At 41.8% G+C, this 19,576-nt stretch overlaps 1 protein-coding gene across 1 annotated transcript in view; it reads right to left on the minus strand.

Moving 5' to 3' along the window:
- tub (TUB bipartite transcription factor) overlaps window positions 1-15,389 on the minus strand; it is a gene marked incomplete at both ends in the record, with an annotated part of 39,486 nt that extends 24,097 nt beyond the window's left edge. The window contains 3 exons of the mRNA XM_079496173.1: window positions 1,316-1,478; window positions 8,357-8,408; window positions 15,352-15,389. Of these exons, the coding sequence (XP_079352299.1) occupies window positions 1,316-1,478; window positions 8,357-8,408; window positions 15,352-15,389 (253 nt within the window). The remainder of the gene's footprint in view (window positions 1-1,315; window positions 1,479-8,356; window positions 8,409-15,351) is intronic.
- Between the last annotated feature and the right edge of the window lie 4,187 nt (window positions 15,390-19,576).

Consider the following 19,576-nt stretch of genomic DNA (forward strand, 5'->3'; position numbering starts at 1 on the left):
ACACCAGACAACGCACCCCCGGCAACAGCAGCCCCTGCACTTTAAGTGAAAATATCATGCAATGCTTTAAATGTCAACCGACAACATTTCACTTGATGCGGCTGAGTACTGAGTACTGAGTGCTGTTGGGAGACTTATGCGTGAGCAAAACCACATGGAGCTCAACGTGACAAAGCCCAAGGAGCTGGTCGAGGATCGGAGGAGGAAGAGTCATACACCAGTGACCCCGGTTTCCATCCGGAGAGTCAGTGTGGACATTGTTTAGGACATTGGTTCTCAAAGTGGGGTCTGGAGACCCCCAGGGGTCCTTTGGGGGGGGGGGGGGGGGGTACCAAGAGGTCCCCAGCTATAGTTATAGTTATAATAGTTATATAAAGCTCTCAATGGTCTCGCACCTTCCTACCTACATGACTGCCTGGCCTGCCTAAATATGTCCCGAGCCGCCCCCTCAGGTCTTCCACTGCTGGCCTGCTCGCTGTGCCTAAAAAAACAGCAACTAAAAAACACAGTGAAGCAGCTTTCTTTTCTTTTCTTTTTTTCTCCATTGCTCTGTAAAGCACTTTGAGCTGCATTTCATATCATGAAAGGTGCTATACGTTGTTGTTGTTGTTGTTGTTGTTGTTGTTATTATAGCATAATTTTTAATAATTTTAACCACTTTAACCATTTTATACTTTGGCTATTCTATTCATTCAGCAGCCAAATTCATATAATTGTGGGGGGTTTTGACATGAAGTTTGAGAACCAGTGGTTTAGGATTCCAAATACGGATACACTGATAATAAAACACTTTCCTCCAAGAAGGGGCAGAGCAGCTCTCTACTTTCTAAGGAGATTAATTGCGATCCTTTAACACCTGCCAAAATGCACCGCTGAGCGACACAGGAGCCATTAACTTTTTAACGCTCAGTGGGCATTAACTGAATTGAAGTGCAATATAGGCTTACAGACATGTCATTTTCTTTAATGGATTTAATTTGAGTTAATTTTAATGTATTTTATTCAAAATGTATTACCCATTTTCCTTTTCACGTTCATGTTTTAATGACGAGAGTAACTGTGGTATCCAGTTTCCCCTCAGGGATCAAGAATGTATTTCTAATCTACTCTATTTTGTTTGGCAAACTACACAGTCAAATACATTTTCACACACACTCACTCACTTCAAGTGTAATGCTTAATTGGGTCGTCCACTCACAGTTAACAGCCTTTGTATTGAGTTTGTGCTTGAAATGTACTGTAATTCTGCAAACTGTTAATAAATTCTTCAATCAATCAATCAAAACTCACACACAAGAGTCGCTGTCATGCTTACCATGGTAGATGGTGCTGCTGTTGCTACTGAGGTACGATTCCACCAGTGGAGCCTGCTCCTCACTTTGCTTGGTGCGACGTGCACGAGACCGTGCGTCCACATTAGACTGAACCATCAGAGGCTCTTGTCTCTTCTTCTTCTGCTTCTGCTCAAGCAACGCTCGCTAAACGTAGGCCGCAAGCCAGCATGTACATAGAGAAACACACACAAACACAATTTTGATCTCTCTCTCTGTCTCTCTGTTGTTTTGGTTTTCATACACTGAAGTAAAACATAATGCACATTCTGTACTTGATGAGGCTGAGATGAGGCTGTGACCTTGAGGTTAATTGGCCATCAGATGATGTGGTTCTGGCAACTAATCACCGAATCAGTCACAAGGAATATGACTGAATCAGTGAAATTATCCGTTAATCAGTAGGCTAATTATATCAGTTCATTATTTTCAAATTCAAGATGGTGTCCGTCCCAAGGTGATGTCCCATTCTACAACACAAATACAACATAGTAAAGGCTGTATAGTGGCAGTTCATCACTTGAACGTCTGCTCACAACTGAATCTGCTATGTAGTAGAGTTTGTACATCTGCTATTTTTATTTATTTAATTTGTTACATTTGTGCGATCTTGAAAGTGTGAGAACTAACTGAAGGCATTGGTAGAATAAGCCTATCTCACAGAATTTCCCCGCCCCCTTAATTCGCCCCCTTTCCGCGTTAGTGGTGATAGCGTGACGTCACTCCATAGACACTACATGTTAACAGAGGTAATTTAAGAAGTCTACAACTTTTGTTTTCTCAAGGTAAGGTTTGTTCTATCTGTTCGAGCTGATTTACCATCTTGTTTGCTTCATAATAATATTGGTCTGTCACATTTTTACATTAGGAAATGTACTTAGATTCTCCAGAGAAAAAAACGTGTAAATGCTAATGTTAAATGACACCACTATCTACCGGAAGGGGGCGTGGAAAGGGGGCTGTGAGATAGGCCTATTGGCCTCAGGTCTTAATGTGTTAATAAAGCATTCCGTTAACTTTTCTGGCTTTACCCCCTGGCCCCTAGGTCTTTTGCCCCCATGGTTTTTTTTAATGTTTTTTTATGCAAATTATTTTATTCTGTACAGTACAGGTTTCAAATGTGAATATGAATAAAATGTATTATCATTATTATTATTCAGTGTCTTGCTCAAGGACGCTCCGAGTCAGGAGGAGTCAGAGATCTAACCTGGAACCTTCAGATTCCAAGAGAGCCACTCCATTTCTGACACCAAATGTAGCAATCTGAGCTGCATGGACTGAACCCAGATCGCCAACTCACCAGGTCGGTACGCAACAGGCAACTAAGGCCCCATTCACACGTATCAAACAATGCTTTTCCAATGGGAGTCACATGGTTTGACCAAACTTTTTTGTTTGATGGGGGGAGGGGCAGAACACCACCAGCAATCAGCAATCAAACACAAATGTGACTCCCATTGGAAAAGCATTGTGGTAGCCTAAAAAAACAAAAAAAATGACCAAACATTTGTTTGATGGTGTTTGATACGTGAATGTATCTAAGAGGAGGGGGATCTCTACACAATGTTTGCGTGTGCAATCTTAATGTAGTATCAGGTGCATCTGAAGATTGATTCATGACTATACATGGATGCTTGCAATTATGGTGGGGCATATTTTACTTTGAGCTACATAGGAGTTCCCGCCCAGCCTGTGAACAATGCCTACTGAAAATAGGTGACACAATAGACAATAATGATCACCCCATGCATGTCAGAGACTTACAGAGTCATTATGTGAGTTTGAGAGTGACTGATTAAAATAATCTAATTCGCATAATACTAAACCGTCTTTGCAGATGCTGCTGAATATGTTTAATGTGCCCCTTCTTGCACGTAGAACTTATAGCTGCTAGCAGCTCTGTATGTAGGCCACAACGAGAAAACTCATTATCCTATTTCCCGAAAGATAATTAGTTTGACGTTTTCAAAAGAGCGGATTTAATTGTGCCAATCCTTGTAGCTCTGAAAAGCAACACATTTCTTTTAAGCCCGTCCTCCCTCTCGAGAGACAAGGAAGTAAGACAGAGCTCAGAGCGTGGTTTTCACATTACAGAAAGGACTGGTAACAGCCTGTAATGTAATGTACAACATAACATCCCTATCCGGAAAAGCAGCTTGTGTGATACTGATACAGTATAACATATTTTAGGGTTTGCTAAAATCACTACCATTGGTAAAATGCTTGATATACAGTACATAGATACTGTAGCACTCTCATCGGGCCAGCACTCACCTCACCTGTGATTGAAACACAACAACACAAATATCCCAATATAGAATTCTGCTCATGAAAAATGAGTACAGTGCATTAAGATCGCATTAAGATTGCTTGCAAACTCAACTCAACTCAATTAGAACAGGCCACCTGGGTGTTTATTCTAAGAAATAAGGCAAAGACAGCTGGATAAGCATGTGATCTAGGCAGGTCTAATTGCAAATCATGATGATAGAAATATATAATTGATTGGCATAATTGGGTGTTTATACTATATAGTTCATAATTTGGAAGGAAGTATTTAGACAGGTATACATGGGTATCTTGGTGCTGTATCGAATCTTGTGGACCAGACCCATTGCAAGATGCTGTACTCTGTCGTCAACCCTAAGCCATTCCAGTTTGTCAAAATGGGCAGGCAGCTTGACGTTAGTTTTGTGGATTCATTTACTTTTACTGCGTGGCCCCAGTGCCGCCCACAAAATGACAGGAACAACTTAATATTTCACCAAAACCACAGCAGAACTCCCACCACAGGACTCGGGCAATCAATACAATCAATCAATACAATCAATACAGTTGCAACCACTATATTAATGAAGTATTTCATGCAGCTTGAATTAAACAAATCTGAACTATCCCTTTAAGCCTCGGACAAAGCCAACTCAGTTCCTGACAAATTATGACGATAAACAAAAAAAATGGGCCGAACAAATAATTAGAAAGAAGAAAAAAAGGGCAGGTACAACACTTTTTTTTGTTTGTCTTATTTGTTTGACCCCAAAAAATGTGTTTATTTATTGTCATGATTTGGCAGGAGCCGAGTTGGCAGCCTTTGTCCGAGGCTTAAAGGACTTTAAACTCTGAAACGTCTATGGAGAAATGAATGGGAAATTCTCTTCCGGTGCCCTCGTCGTTCTGACAGGGGGCGGGACTGCGACACTCTATAAGGGACTGTTCAATATTTATGGGAGGGGGCCACAGGAGGAAAACATGGGAGGTCAAGCTTTCAAGCTTTTTTAATTTTAGTTCGGTCATAGAAATGTAATCAATCAATAAAATATAGTATGAACCGAAGACTGGAGAAAAGGCCCTTAAAACAAGGCTCCAAACTTCCCAAAACAACCTGGTCAGGCTACTACTTGGCCTCACTCCCCGAACCCACCTCACCCCTGCCCAATTTGACAGGGTGGAATGGCTTAGGGTTGACGACCAGCATCTTGCAATGGGTCTGGTCCACAAGATTCGATACACCACCAAGATACCCATGTACCTGTCTAAATACTTAGGGCTCCATTTTCGTCACCGCTAAACTTCTTTGCCTTTTTTTACTATTTTGCAAAACATTTTTGAATAGTTAAAATGGCCTGTCTACAAGCTCACAACGTGTCAATGTAGATTGGCTAGTTGAACTATTCAAAAATGTTTTTCAAAATAGTAAAAAAAAAGTTTAGGGATAAGGGGTTTAGCGTTGACGAAAATGGAGCCCTAATTAATGTCATAAACATTAATGTCAACAAAATCTATCTTGTTATATTGAATTGAACATGGTGGACCCTATTGTAAACAAGTGTAATGATTTATGGGATCGTGTCGTCCACGGTTAACAGTCTTGTATTGAGTTGTGCTTGAAATGTATACTGTAATTCTCCAAAACTATTAATTCATCAATCAATCAATCAATCAATCAATCAATCAATCAATCAATCAATCAAAATATTTCTCTTTCAAATGCACCTAAACCCTAAGAGTAAGAAAGAGAGACAGAGAGAGTGGCAGACAGAGAGAGCGAGAGAGAGAGAGAGAGAGAGAGAGAGAGAGAGAAACTTACTTCTAACAGGCAGATTTCAAAAATAACACCTGCGTGGCTGCGTTGACATCATAATACCACAAGTTTGACATTGTATTACAACCGTAAGTGCACTCTACAGTGACAGCTGAACCAACTTGCTTCGTAGCAATGTTAACATTACTCTATTAGCTGGGAGAAAGTTTCAGATTTTTGGCATGGTGTTAGGTATTCAAAAAACGTCGCAAACAAGTTGGGCTCACCCCCTAGTGGTCTGTTTGCAATGAATCCAATATTAGTAGTACATATATGGTTGAAACCCCAAATAATGGATTGAATACAAATTTAAATGACTTCTGTTACTATTGTGTATGCTAAATAACATACTAAAAATAGGAAAAGCTAAGTTCTGGAAAGGCATCGAGTTGGGCTCGCCCCCTAGTGGTCTGTTTGCAATGAATCCAATATTAGATAAGTCAGTATATGGTTGAAACCCCAAATAATTGATTTTTCAATGGATTCTGTTACTGTTGATTCTGTTACGGGTGTTAATGCTAAATAACTTCTTCTAAGTTCTAACTAAATCTAAGTTCTGGAAAGGCAAGAGTTAGATTTCCATAACGGTTTAGTATGTTATTTCATCATTTCATATCATTTAAGAGCACTTTAAAATCCTCCATGCTCATTGTTCCGTAATGTTGAATGCTCCCTACAGGTAAGTGTTTATTGTTTTAGATTAGGCCTACTGCTGGAGTGTCCTCCTCGCCGAGCCACTCTAGGCAACACTTCCTCCTGGCTCTCTTTAAACTGCTCTGTAAACGATCAATCAATTTGGAAATGATTCATAATAGTAAGCCTGCATGTATTCATTCTCCATTTGGTTGTTGTTCTTGCATTCATCAGTGATATAAGATACGAAATCATAATAATACAAATATGTCATGATCATGAAAGAAGCTAGAAGAACGGACTCCTGCTGCCTACTGTCCTCTTCACTTGCAATTAAAACACATTTATTGGGAAGATCGAGACACCTTCTGTTCCCAATAAATATTTGTTTAATTGCAAGTGAAGAGGACAGTGTGCAGTGCAGTATTCATTTCTTCACTTGCTGTTAAAAAGATATATTTATTGGGAACAGACACTTTCTGTTGCACTATAGACTGAAACCTCTCCATTTTGGGTAAACATTAAACAGTTTAATTCTCTTTATATTTCTAAAATGTAACATTTTTATTTTCACTTTTTAAAGTGGTTAAATTATCATCTGAAAAAAATCCCCATTATAAATTCCAGGTAATGTAGCAGGAGAATATTTAATTGAATGCAGTAACACATGGTGGTGGTACATTATGAATGTATGTGTGTGTGTGTGTGTGTGTGTGTGTGTGTGTGTGTGTGTGTGTGTGTGTGTGTGTGTGTGTGTGTGTGTGTGTGTGTGTGTGCGTGTGTGCGCGTGCGTGCGTGCGTGCGTGTGCGCGCGTGCATGCGTTTATTCATGTGTGTGATGTGTGTATGTAATTTACTTGTTTTGTGTGTGTGTGTGTGTGTGTGTGTGTGTGTGCTGCTTAACTTTGGCATAGCATACCTGTCTGAGTGTTGACACCATAGAGTAATAAAAGTATAGAGACCGAACCGGAGCGCTAGCCCCGCCCCCACGCTATTAATTTCAATGGAAGTTGCTCAGTGGCGTTTTGAAGCACCCGGAAGACTGCCGGAAGGGCAATTATAACTCAATGGCTCGAGTGAGCCATTGAGTTATAAATTCAAGTTAGAAATTCAAATTTGAGGTCCGGGCTGACGCATGTGACGTCATGAACGTCCGTCCACCTCCATGAAAGTGCTGCAATTCCACTACTTGCCAGTAGGAAGTGGCAGCTTTACTGGGGGTCATCCTTACTGGGGGCTTGGTTGACACAGAGAGAGAGAGAGACACATACCTGTCTGAGTGTTGACACAGAGAGAGAGAGACACATACCAGTCTGAGTGTTGACACAGAGAGACAGAGACACATACCTGTCTGAGTGTTGACACAGAGAGAGAGAGACACATACCTGTCTGAGTGTTGACACAGAGAGAGAGAGACACATACCTGTCTGAGTGTTGACACAGAGAGACAGAGACACATACCTGTCTGAGTGTTGACACAGAGAGACAGAGACACATACCTGTCTGAGTGTTGACACAGAGAGACAGAGACACATACCAGTCTGAGTGTTGACACAGAGAGACAGAGACACATACCTGTCTGAGTGTTGACACAGAGAGACAGAGACACATACCTGTCTGAGTGTTGACAGAGAGAGAGAGAGACACATACCTGTCTGAGTGTTGACAGAGAGAGAGAGACATATACCTGTCTGAGTGTTGACAGAGAGAGAGAGAGACACATACCTGTCTGAGTGTTGACAGAGAGAGAGAGAGAGAGAGAGAGAGAGAGAGAGAGAGAGAGAGAGAGAGAGAGAGAGAGAGAGAGAGAAAGAGAGAGAGAGAGACATACCTGTCTGAGTGTTGACAGAGAGAGAGAGAGACACATACCTGTCTGAGTGTTGACAGAGAGAGAGAGAGAGAGAGAGAGAGAGAGAGAGAGAGAGAGAGAGAGAGAGAGAGACATACCTGTCTGAGTGTTGACAGAGAGAGAGACACATACCTGTCTGAGTGTTGACAGAGAGAGAGAGACAAATACCTGTCTGAGTGTTGACAGAGAGAGAGAGAGACACATACCTGTCTGAGTGTTGACAGAGAGAGAGAGACACACATACCTGTCTGAGTGTTGACAGAGAGAGACAAATACCTGTCTGAGTGTTGACAGAGAGAGAGAGAGACACATACCTGTCTGAGTGTTGACAGAGAGAGAGAGACACACATACCTGTCTGACTGTTGACAGAGAGAGAGAGAGACATATACCTGTCTGAGTGTTGACAGAGAGAGAGAGACACATACCTGTCTGAGTGTTGACAGAGAGAGAGAGACACCTACCTGTCTGTCCAGTTTCTGCTGTCGGAGGTTGCTGCCTTCATCGTCTAAAGTACTACAAAGAGAAGGAAACAAAACAAAGAAGGATGTTAAGTAACCAGTTCATATCTACAGTAAAACATTTTAGCACAAGACCCAGAAGAGAAATTAGACGTTTGCCTACTGTAAACTAGGGAAAATAACAGATTTACTATTTTAACTGCTTGTTGAAAAAGAAAATGCATTTTATTTAAAATAAATCCTGATATGTCCTAAGTACAACCAATCCGAGTTGGAACGGAGTTTCTAGCTAAATGTATGAAGGACTGGTTAAGGATCAAAATACGTGCAGAATAATTTTAGCAGTGGGAATAATATTAGTGTCATCCCACAATGAAATAGCCTTCAACAAAACACATCATAACATGATTTGGATAATGAAATGACTCACAAAAGACACCTTCAAAGTGTAACAGTTTCAACAAACTACAAACCATTTTAATGAATGAAATGGCAAAAACTAATAGAATACGCACACCACTTAGTAGAGGTGCTGGTTTCAAAAGTGACATCAGAAAAAGAGAACAGAACCCGCACACACTCATGAGTCATGACTCATCTGCTCCAAATGTTATACTTTATTGACGACGTTTCGAGCTATGGCTCTTCAAGGTCAAGGTCAAGGTAAACTTTATTGTCCACAAGGGAAATTTGTCTTGGGCTTTCACCCCAGCTACAGCCACACATAAAACATCAATGACAAACAAAAATACATTACAGAGGAAGACACAACATTACACAATTGCACACATGATGTGGATAATCTAACCTCACACAGTTACCGCTGTTTCAGAGCCTCGTTCAACATCTTAGTTGATGCTGGTACAAACGATTTTTTTAATCTGATGTACTTCCACTTTGGTTCTTTGTATCTTCTCCCAGAGGGCAGAAGTACAAACTCGCCATTTAAAACATGGGTAACATCACTGACGATTTCTTGAGCCTGTTTTAATGTAGCATCTTCATCTGGTCAAACTCCTGAATGAAATGGCCTCACAACAACTATATAATTCAACGTATTTCACACACAGGTTGTAGTGGTAGCTATTCTCAATAGCACCACTTGCTGGTGTGGTTAATGAAGAATCATGTCGACACAAACAAGACCCATCAGAAGACTGAGTTGATGGAAAATAGTTGTCTCTTGTCTCTAATTCCTACGCTAAGACTTGCAATTAATCATTTTAGCAGGATCCACAACCTCCAAAACTGGCTTCAGGCCTCAAGCACTCCACATCCAAGGTTATATGTAAATTAAATTATTCGTTTAGAAGAGATGCCATGCTTGTTGTTTACAAAATATTCCTGGGCTTCATCAAGGGGAGGAAAGTCAAATGCTTACTTTCGTACAACTTGATGGACGTACTAAGGTTTGCTCATGCTAAATCATTGATCGTTTAATGTCAAAGGAAAGCTTTTCATTTGGATGGATTTCTTCATTACAACTATTGATGTAACAGCCTCAGGTGATGCCACAAAAAGCCTGCTCCATGGGGATGCATTGTTTTGGAAGTAATACTTTGGTTTTAAATGTCTGTTTAAGTGGTACTCTATAAATAATAATACAAATAATATATTAGGCCTTGTGCTCACCATAGTTCTGCTGCTGGGGGAAGAATTGTATTGGAGAAAGAGAGCGGGACTTTTGGCTTCACTACATTATAGCCAGGGAAAAGGTACAAGGAATTACTCAATTAAGCCATATGAAAATAGCAGATCTACAAGCTCACAAAGTGCCACACCACAGCATGATGTGAGCTAGATGTGAGCTAGTTTTCACTATTATTGATATTTCTGGAAAATCTTAGTTTTTGGGGGAAATGAAATTTTCAATACATCAATGCATTGATATTAAAAAGAAAAAAAAAAGGGGAAAAAGTGCTTTGTAATTGGTACTTTTGAATACTTAAGTATTTTTTAATCAGCGTTCACCAGTACTTTAACTCATGTACAAATTTGACTGAGAAACCTTCACTTGTTGTTGAGTAATATTTGACCAGACAGAGCATCAATACTTCTAGGAGGTAGAGTGGCCGCTTGGGAACCGGAAGGTTCCATGGTCAATCCTGAGCTCCCCCAGAGTTAATGCTGAAGTGTCCTTGAGCAAGACACCCCTAATTGTTCCCATGAGAAGGTTCAAGGTTGGTGCCTTGCATGCTTTTCTCCACCTTCGGTCAGTGTAATGCACATTGTAAAGCGCCTCGATAGAGACGCTATAAAAATGCACCATTTACCAATTACTGGGGTTGAGTACTTTGTCTACCGCTGATGAAAAGAGATGGACAACGCATGCATGGCAATCTCTCATCCTTTTACACCTTGGAACTGTGTAACAGGGTGATGTGACCCAGACAGTCTGATAGCTATTATGGACAATTGGTGAATGGCTTGTCTATTGTACAGTATACTGTATCTGTCCTTAGATGGTTCCAGCTTGGAATATCTGCAGAGCCTATTCTAGTTTGACATACTGTAAGTGACTAATAGGTATAATAAAAAACACATTTTACCTCCCACTCTTAGTCAAGCGCACAGACAAACAAAGCACTCAACATCTGCAATCAGTGTAATCAAGTGTAAGAATAAGCATCAGCCTGTGTCAGAATGACACAGAACTGTTGCCTTGGAGGTCAACCACCTCATTATTGTCAAGAGACTCGTTTTAGGGCTGGCAGATATGCCCAACATATCATATCACAATATTCTTTCAGACTTTTGACAGTATAACAGTAGAGTAAAATGTACAATGTAATATGATATGACAGATGTTTTTTTGTCTTTATCTTGTCTATCATGGTCTGTTTTCCTTTACTTTTTAATACTTAATAAACTTAAAAATATACATTATATTGTTAATGTTTGCAAAAGTGTACATCATTGATGATGGTTAGTAAAAATCCATATCTTTGCATGGATCCATGACAGTATACAGTATCTTCATATTCGGTATAGCTTCTAGTAGGAATGCCCGATACTGAATTACCGTATTGGTCGATATCCGAATAATTGCATTGTGGTCAAATCGACCGGTAGGCTGCTGATATCCACCTTACACTACAGGTTTACAGTAGGGTTTACCCTACACCTGTTATTATACAGTAAATGTGATTCTGGATGAAGATGCAGACTTCTAAAAAACACGGCATTCCTATTATCTGATTTATTGGGCCTACTGATAAACACCGGGAGGACGTAACCTTCATTCTACTCTTCCGGCCCAACACTACCTGCTGACAAGTGCCGTCCATGATGCATGCAGAAACACCCTCTCCGCCCGGCTTCCCTCCTCCAACACGGGCCGATTGTGTTTGTATATACCTTACATTCACTTTAAAAACTGAATGTAATTCCCTATGCTGCTGGTTTTTGTATTGTATTGTCCTTTTTGTTTTTGTATCTATGGTTGTCTGTATATGTTGAGTATGAACCAAGACAAATTCCTATCAACTTGTTGACATGGCAAATAAATTCTTGAATCTTGAATCTAGATGCTCGACAAAGACAGATCTGGCCCTTTTTGAACAAAATTACTCAAATCATGAACCGAGTGCCATGAAACTGTGCATGCACATTCCCACTAGGCCATGGAAGAAATTACATCCTACATTTTTTTAAACAGCCTCATGGTGGCCGAAAATTCATGTTTTGGTCTATAACTCTTGAACCATAGGTCATCGAAATCCCTTTTCCCCTGGATTCCTTCTTAGATCATTATGGAACTCCTGACAACTTTTCCGCCATATTGCATTTTCTTTGCAAATTGGTACACATTATCATCACACAAAATGCCACACATCATGAATACATCATCCGATTTCTCTGAAACTTTGCACGAATCTGAGGATGAGTGGTGCAGCCACTCCATTGTGGAGCTATGTGTGTCCCTGGCTGGGTCCGTCCCTGGCTGGCTGGCTGGTCCGTCCGAGCAAGAAAATAGTGCTTGGTTGGTTTTCACCACCAAGTGTCACTGTTGCGCAGCCAAACACACACACATATTAACTGTATGATTTTGGGTGTGACAGTACAGTACAGTACAGTACAGTACAGTACAGTACAGTACAGTACAGTACAGTACAGTACAGTACAGTACAGTACAGTACAGTACAGTACAGTGACCCCTTGGGGACCCACACACAGTAACTCTGTCATTTCTCGACAGTTTCGGATGCGGGGCGGCTCGCCGGAACCGGGCCGGCACCCTGGCCGGCATACTGTGGTTCTGGAAGTTCCACACTGAGTTGCACCACTCAGGTCACACGGGTGTGATTTTTTGGACTACAATTGGCTTCCAATGTTTTCGGGAGGAGACCACTTTGCGCGACATGCTACAAGCAGTGCTGGACCGATCTGCAGGAAACTTTGCACGCACACTTCCAGTAGGCCAAGGAAGAATCTTCCAAATTGGCCAGTTATAGCGCCACCATGAGATCGATTTTTGCTACTGTTCCTAGAGATTTTGTGCAGAAAACATCCCTAGAAAACACTGATTGAAACTGCTGCCTTGGCCATGACAAAAAGCATTTTCAGCTTAAACATAAATATTATCAAATAAATTATTGGCTAAAAATTGGCTATTATTTTGATATCTGTTCAATGCCAATGTTGCATTAAGCTCTATATTGCCGATACTGATATGACTTATTAATCGTGCATACCTTCCAGCGATACAGCCCTACCCATGTCTGTGTAACAAGACATTAGGATAATATTTATTTTGCCATAATACTGTTAATATTCTGATGTTTTCATGTTATCATCACATTGCTGGAAAGATTTGCTGTATTTCTTTTGCACAATACGGTCCTCTCTCTGTTTGTGGTTGCGGTCATGGGGAGAGATCTCTTGTATTACAAACTTCTGATATATATTGATTTAGCTCTGTGGTTCTCAAAGTAGCGTCCGGGAACCCCCAGGAGTACTTGAGGGGTTAGCTCTACAAGTTCACAACTCGTCGCAATGCAATATGTGTTGTGTGCTTGTAGACCTGCGATTTTCAGAAGAATTCTGAAAATAATTGAAAAGTGTAGAACATTTTAGGGGGGGGGGATATTTTCAGATGGAGGTCCATGGCCAAATACATACAGTAGTGCATAATGCATCCTTCACATGAAAATGTACAGTACAGCACTAAATTGTGACCTACAATAATGCAGTGCTGCAGTTGTTCTAACCGAGCAGCCACATGATTGATGGTTGGTGTACAGTGTCACCAACATATAACTTTAAAAAGGTGCTGAAAGTGATATATTTTGTTTAAAATAAAAAGCGTATTGTTAAAAAGTTAAATTCTAATAGTAATTAATGCTATAGAGAGTTGCTAACAGTAACAGGGGTCTCTCCGTCTCTCCAGTAAATAGAAAGCACATTTTCAAGTGGGTTACAAATTTCATCCGATCAGGAGAGAGAACCACAAAAAAGCTTGTGTTCCACTGTCAGTTTCATGCTTGTTTATTTGTTTCATCACTACACGTCCGATTTCACTTGTTTATTTGAATATAGAGCTATGTATGTAACACTTAAAAACTTAAGTTGTGTGTGTGTGTGTGTGTGTGTGTGTGTGTGTGTGTGTGTGTGTGTGTGTGTGTGTGTGTGTGTGTGACTGTGTGTGTGTGTGTGTGAGTGTGTGTGTGTGTGTGTGTGTGTGTGTGTGTGTGTGTGTGTGTGTGTGTGTGTGCGTGCGCGTGTGGACGTGCGTGAGAGAGAGAGAAAGAGAGAGACCATTACTGTATGTTGATAAAACAGCAAGTGCTGTTTCGTGTGCATCAGAGCTATACTGTACTGTATTCTTTTCTACTTTTGAGTGTGCAGTTCAGCAGGTGTACGTTATATATAATCAGGGAGAATGGATGCACCAAGTGTAACTAAGTGCAGTGTTTACAAGGCTGTGACCTCAGTCATTATGATAGACTGGTCTGGCTCAACAAGGTTGGGGGATTGAGAAACGGGGGTGGTCTGGTGGTGTCTAATGAGATGGGCTAGCGCTACACAGTGCAGCTGTGTCTCTAACTCACAGCCTTGCACAGAGGGCCATACATTTTTCATGGCAGCTTCCATGGGATGGGAAGAGCTGCTTTATTGCTCTAGGAGACCATCCATGCTGTGGGTCTAGAATGAAGAGGAGGGGAAAAAATTGCCAAAGACGCAGGTTTGGAAAGTGTAGCATGATCATGTCATAAATGATGCTGCTGCTTGCTGTTTACTCCCCCGCTGAGGGAAAGAAAACATGAAAGATGAAAGTAAAAATTGGTATACACGGAAATGAGATACTGAGATAAATACATGAGACAATGTCAGCATTACAATGTTCATACAGCAATTCGATCCAGTGAGATCGATCCACTCTGATACAATATCTCACTGAAAACAGTGATGGACAGACAATTATTTCATGTCACTTATAGCAACCAAGAGCTTGTGGAGTCAATGAGGTTTCAGTCAGAGGAAACAGATCAGCAACAGACTGAATTGCCAATAAGATAGATGCAAGGGCTAAATGTTATTCACACATTATGTGCACATGCATAAACACATGCACAGTTTTGCACACACGCATGGACGGGTGCACACACAAACTATCCCAATGTGATTGTGGACGACTGAGTTAAATTATGCAAAACAGTATGTATCTGTGAAGTAGAGGTGAAGTGCTCTATTTCAGCATATCTCAAGTATTTCTAATTATACCATGGGAACACCAATGACAACATGATAGTCATTAGTAATCATTCCATTTGAATCAAATCCTGACATAAAATAATCCCAAATAGTACCTGTCAATCTATTGAATATGTATTTCCCACTATTCTATTGTATATACTGTATACATTATGTGTGTGTGTGTGTGTGTGTGTGTGTGTGTGTGTGTGTGTGTGTGTGTGTGTGTGTGTGTGTGTGTGTGTGTGTGTGTATATATATATACAGTCTGTCCCTTCCTTTGCTCTAGGAAAGAGCTACAGTACCTGTAGGGGATCCAGTCGGAGGAGTGCTTGGAGCTCATAATGTATCTATTGCCCTGACAGCTGGTCCCTTCCAAGAGTGAGGCCAACGGCCTGCGACGGTGACAGCACGAGTGGCCGTGGGGTCTGGTGACAGCGATCACAGCGACAGAGCCCACATAGCCTGTTCATCCTCTGCACACAGCCCCTCGTATTCCCCAGCTTCTCTCTCGGTGTTCCTTTCCGATGTCCGCTGATGCTGAGCAGAGCAGCACGTCTCAGGCAGATCTCAGTCTGATGGTTCAGATGCAGAAGCCGCACTCTTCAGTCATGCACGGCAAGCTTACAGAATAAACCCCCAGCGTGTGCGTCTGTGTCCTCTCGCCCGTGTGCGCGGTCCCATCAATTCCTCTCTCCTCACGCCCGCCTCTTTCTCGGCACCTCTTCTGCGCTATCTTCCCCCGCTCTTTCTCTCTCACCCCCTCCCTCTCTCTCTCTCTCTCTGTCGTTCTCTCTCTCTCTCTTTCTGTACAACCTCTGTGTGTCTCTCTTTAAATCCCCCCTCCCCTCCTCATCTTCCTACAGTATGTCTAAATTTCTCTTTTCCTCGCCCAGTCTCACTCTCTCCATCTCTCCCACAATGACCACAGGCACCAGGAGGAGGGAACAGGTAATGGAGAATCCCGTTTCTATTTCTCCTTTGAAATTTCAGCTATGCTGCGACCCTATCTTTACACCCCCCCTCCCCATCTCTCTCTCCCTCTCCTGCTCTCTGCCCCCCCACCCCCCACCCCCACCCTCAGTCTTCCTCACACAGTGTGTGCCAATCAGGGCATGTAAAGCAGGGAATCAGATATGTTTTCTCAACCGCAATTTCATGTATTCTTTCAAAGCAATCGCCATCAGCATATATATGACTGTTCAGACTAGTGTTAGCACTTAGCAGCCTTTAATTAAAACACGCAGACAACACAGACAAAGGCACACTGTGATAGTGCCACAGCTCTCTGGGGTCCCTCTCTCACACGCATCTGCTTCCGCCCTCTTCCAAAACCAGCACCCCCAGCCCACCCCCACCCACGCTACCACCACATAAGCATACACACACCTCTCTGTGTGTCCCCAGGGTTATTTAAGAGTCCATCTACCGACAGTTAAACCCACTGAATACATTATTGATCTGAACCACTTGAACCCTAGCATCCCTATTCTGGGCCTAACATTCGGCAAAAATAGCAGATCTACAACCTCGCACCGCGTCGAGTTTAGAGCCTTTGGAAATCTGCTCAAAGTCTAGGGTTTAAGCGGTGGAAGCTGCTGTGTGAGGTGGTCATGGATTAGATGTCCACTTCAGATGTTGTAACTGTGTGATTCACATGGGGTTATCGGATCATGACGATAGCATAGTAGAACATAATACAATAATTGTGAAATATGATCATGTGCGACGATATCTGTACCACAGATGTAGATAGAATCATCTTGCCATCTAGTGACGTCGCACCACCAATCTGACCGATATACAGTTGGAGGCCATCGATATTGTCCTTTTCTTTTTGCTGAGGTTTGCGTGATCTGCGCAAAAGGACAGTTAACCCATTTTGGGCGGGAACCCCTTTTGGTGTTTTAAACATTATGTTATAATTTAGCTATTGAAAAATAGCAGATCTACAAGCTCATAGCGCGCCACCGAGTGGCGCGCTACGAGCTTGTAGGTCTGCTATTTTTGAAAAATCGTGAAAATATTTATTTCAGAAAACTGGAGGATTTAGAAGGATTTTTTTAAATTTTGAGGTCAGGCCTAAATGGGTCAAATGATAAGGGACAATATCGGTGGCACCCAACTGTATATGTCTGAGTTATAGTGTGTAAGGTACCTGTTGTACCCGTCTGTCTGTGTCCCTATTGTGCCCATATATGGAGAGTTCTATATCTGTCAGTCCTTGTCCCTTTTATACCCATATATGGAGATCAGTATATGCCCAAATGATTGGCATCTGATGATGCCTGAGTGATGCCTGAAGGTCTATGACGTGACTTCAATAAAAGTGTTCCTATTATGCAAATGCAGACGCTGTGCGTGTCATTTTATTTTATTCTCACGTTGATCCCTGCCTACACAGCCGCCTCTGGGGTGTGCATAAACTGCATATGCATATTTGTTTCCTACATTTCAGGATAAGAGTACTAAAAGTAGCCGTTCCACAAGCTCAAATATTTGTACTAGTAATGATATACTTTCTGTATCTCAATATTACATCTCTACTCTTCCTCTAATGTCCACAACCATTTTTTCACAGGCAGTTATACAATTCCTGTGTTGTTTTGGCATTTCAAAGTGACCTAACATTTAAGTGTGTGAGAGTGTTAGTAAAATGTTTGTGATTAAAGAGGAAGGCTGGCAGGTGGGTGTCAGGGGAGCAATAGTGTGGACAGCCCAGTCTGGAGAGCCCTTAGGCTGGATGTGTTCTTTAGGATAGATTGTGGCAAGTCCTATGCACTTAACCACTAGCCTCATAGCGGGGATTCACTGAAGATTCTTAGGAAACATCAGTGAACCCTCGCTATGAGTCTGGCCGCGCCAGGCTACTTAAGCACACCTTCTACAGAGTTTATGTCAGTGGTATATGCCTCACACATATTTTTTCAACCAGATATTCCACAGAGGAACAGGTGTATTTGATTGATTGATTGATTGATTGATTGATTATTAGTCATAACTGTAGACAGCACAAGGCCGAGTCAGACATTAAGGCTTAAAGGATAACAACAATTGGGGGGGTGGGAAGGGTCTGTGTGTGTATATGTGTATGTGATGTGAATGTTTGTAAAGTATGTCTTGTCTTTAAACCTGAAAATGTATAAAAAAAAAAAAAAAGGATAACAACAATTCTAGGGGACTTGTTTCCATTGTGGTCCTACATATTTGATGCTGGAAGAAGCCCTTTCAGCTTTGGTCATGAGGGCACCCTCATTTGGTCATGAGGGCACCCTCATTTGGTCATGAGGGCACCCTCATTTGGTCATGAGGGCACCCTCATTTGGTCATTTGGTCATGAGGGCACCCTCATTTGGTCATTTGGTCATGAGGGCACCCTCATTTGGTCATGAGGGCACCCTCATTTGGCCATGAGGACACCCTCATTTGGTCATGAGGGCACCCTCATTTGGTCATGAGGGCACCCTCATTTGGTCATTTGGTCATGAGGGCACCCTCATTTGGTCATTTGGTCATGAGGGCACCCTCATTTGGTCATGAGGGTGTTAGCAGTCCTGCACTCCTATCATGACTTATGCTTTCACTTCATACACTCAATGTCAGAAATGCAATCTCCTTCTTGATGGAAAAGGGAAACGTGCCTGGGGCAGAAATGGTATGCTCCTAGCTGAATTCAATTTACCCAGGACACTCTTTTTAAGAAGCTTTACCAGAGACATTTTATTGTTGGTAAGTGGAGGATGGCGGAATCACTGATTGTCATAATGGGTCTGGGCATAGAGGATCCATGCATAAATAGAGCACTGGTTTCTGTCTGCCTCGTAGACTCAAACTGGCTGAGACAAAGCTGCAGACCTGAGTACCACAGAAGTATAGCCTTATAAAAACACTATAACAGTCTGATAGGACATTTATACCATATGGCCATAACAATACAAAAGTCTGAAAGGACATGTAGATCACTAGAATTTCGCGGGCCTTCGGCCCGCTCATCCCAGAGTTGCGTTGCCCCGCGTTGCGATACAGAAGTCCACAGATACAGAAGTGCACAGTGACACGCGTTGTATGCAGCTGTTTTGTGTTGCAGCGCGCGTGTAGTGTTGTTGTTGTTATCCATATATGCGCCTCGGTTCGTCCCGTTTGTTCCACGCCAGGTGTCGACGCAGTCGTTGGCGCAAATTTCTTATTATTTTAACTGTGTATGTAATCGCGGCTAGTAGCACCCTTTTTTTTTTAGGAGCAGGATGAAAAGTTATCAAATAATGTGTTTGAGGGCCCTCCTATATACAGCTTTAGTCCCCACACGTCTCAATATTTGCCATTGACAAAGAACAGAGAAATTAGGTGGAAATGCCGCTAAATATGACGTAAATTAAAATGTATTATATATATATATTTTTTTAATTGAATGTAAATACTTTACTTATAAAAAAACCTGGCAACCCGCACCCCGCGGTCATTTTCCGCTAACCGGAGCGGTGCTCCCTAGCCTGCTGGAGGGGTTCACATCATCCCATGCAGCGTCGAGAG

This window comes from Electrona antarctica, assembly GCF_951216825.1.
Source record: "Electrona antarctica genome assembly, chromosome: 3".
In the NCBI taxonomy this organism is placed as follows: domain Eukaryota; kingdom Metazoa; phylum Chordata; class Actinopteri; order Myctophiformes; family Myctophidae; genus Electrona; species Electrona antarctica.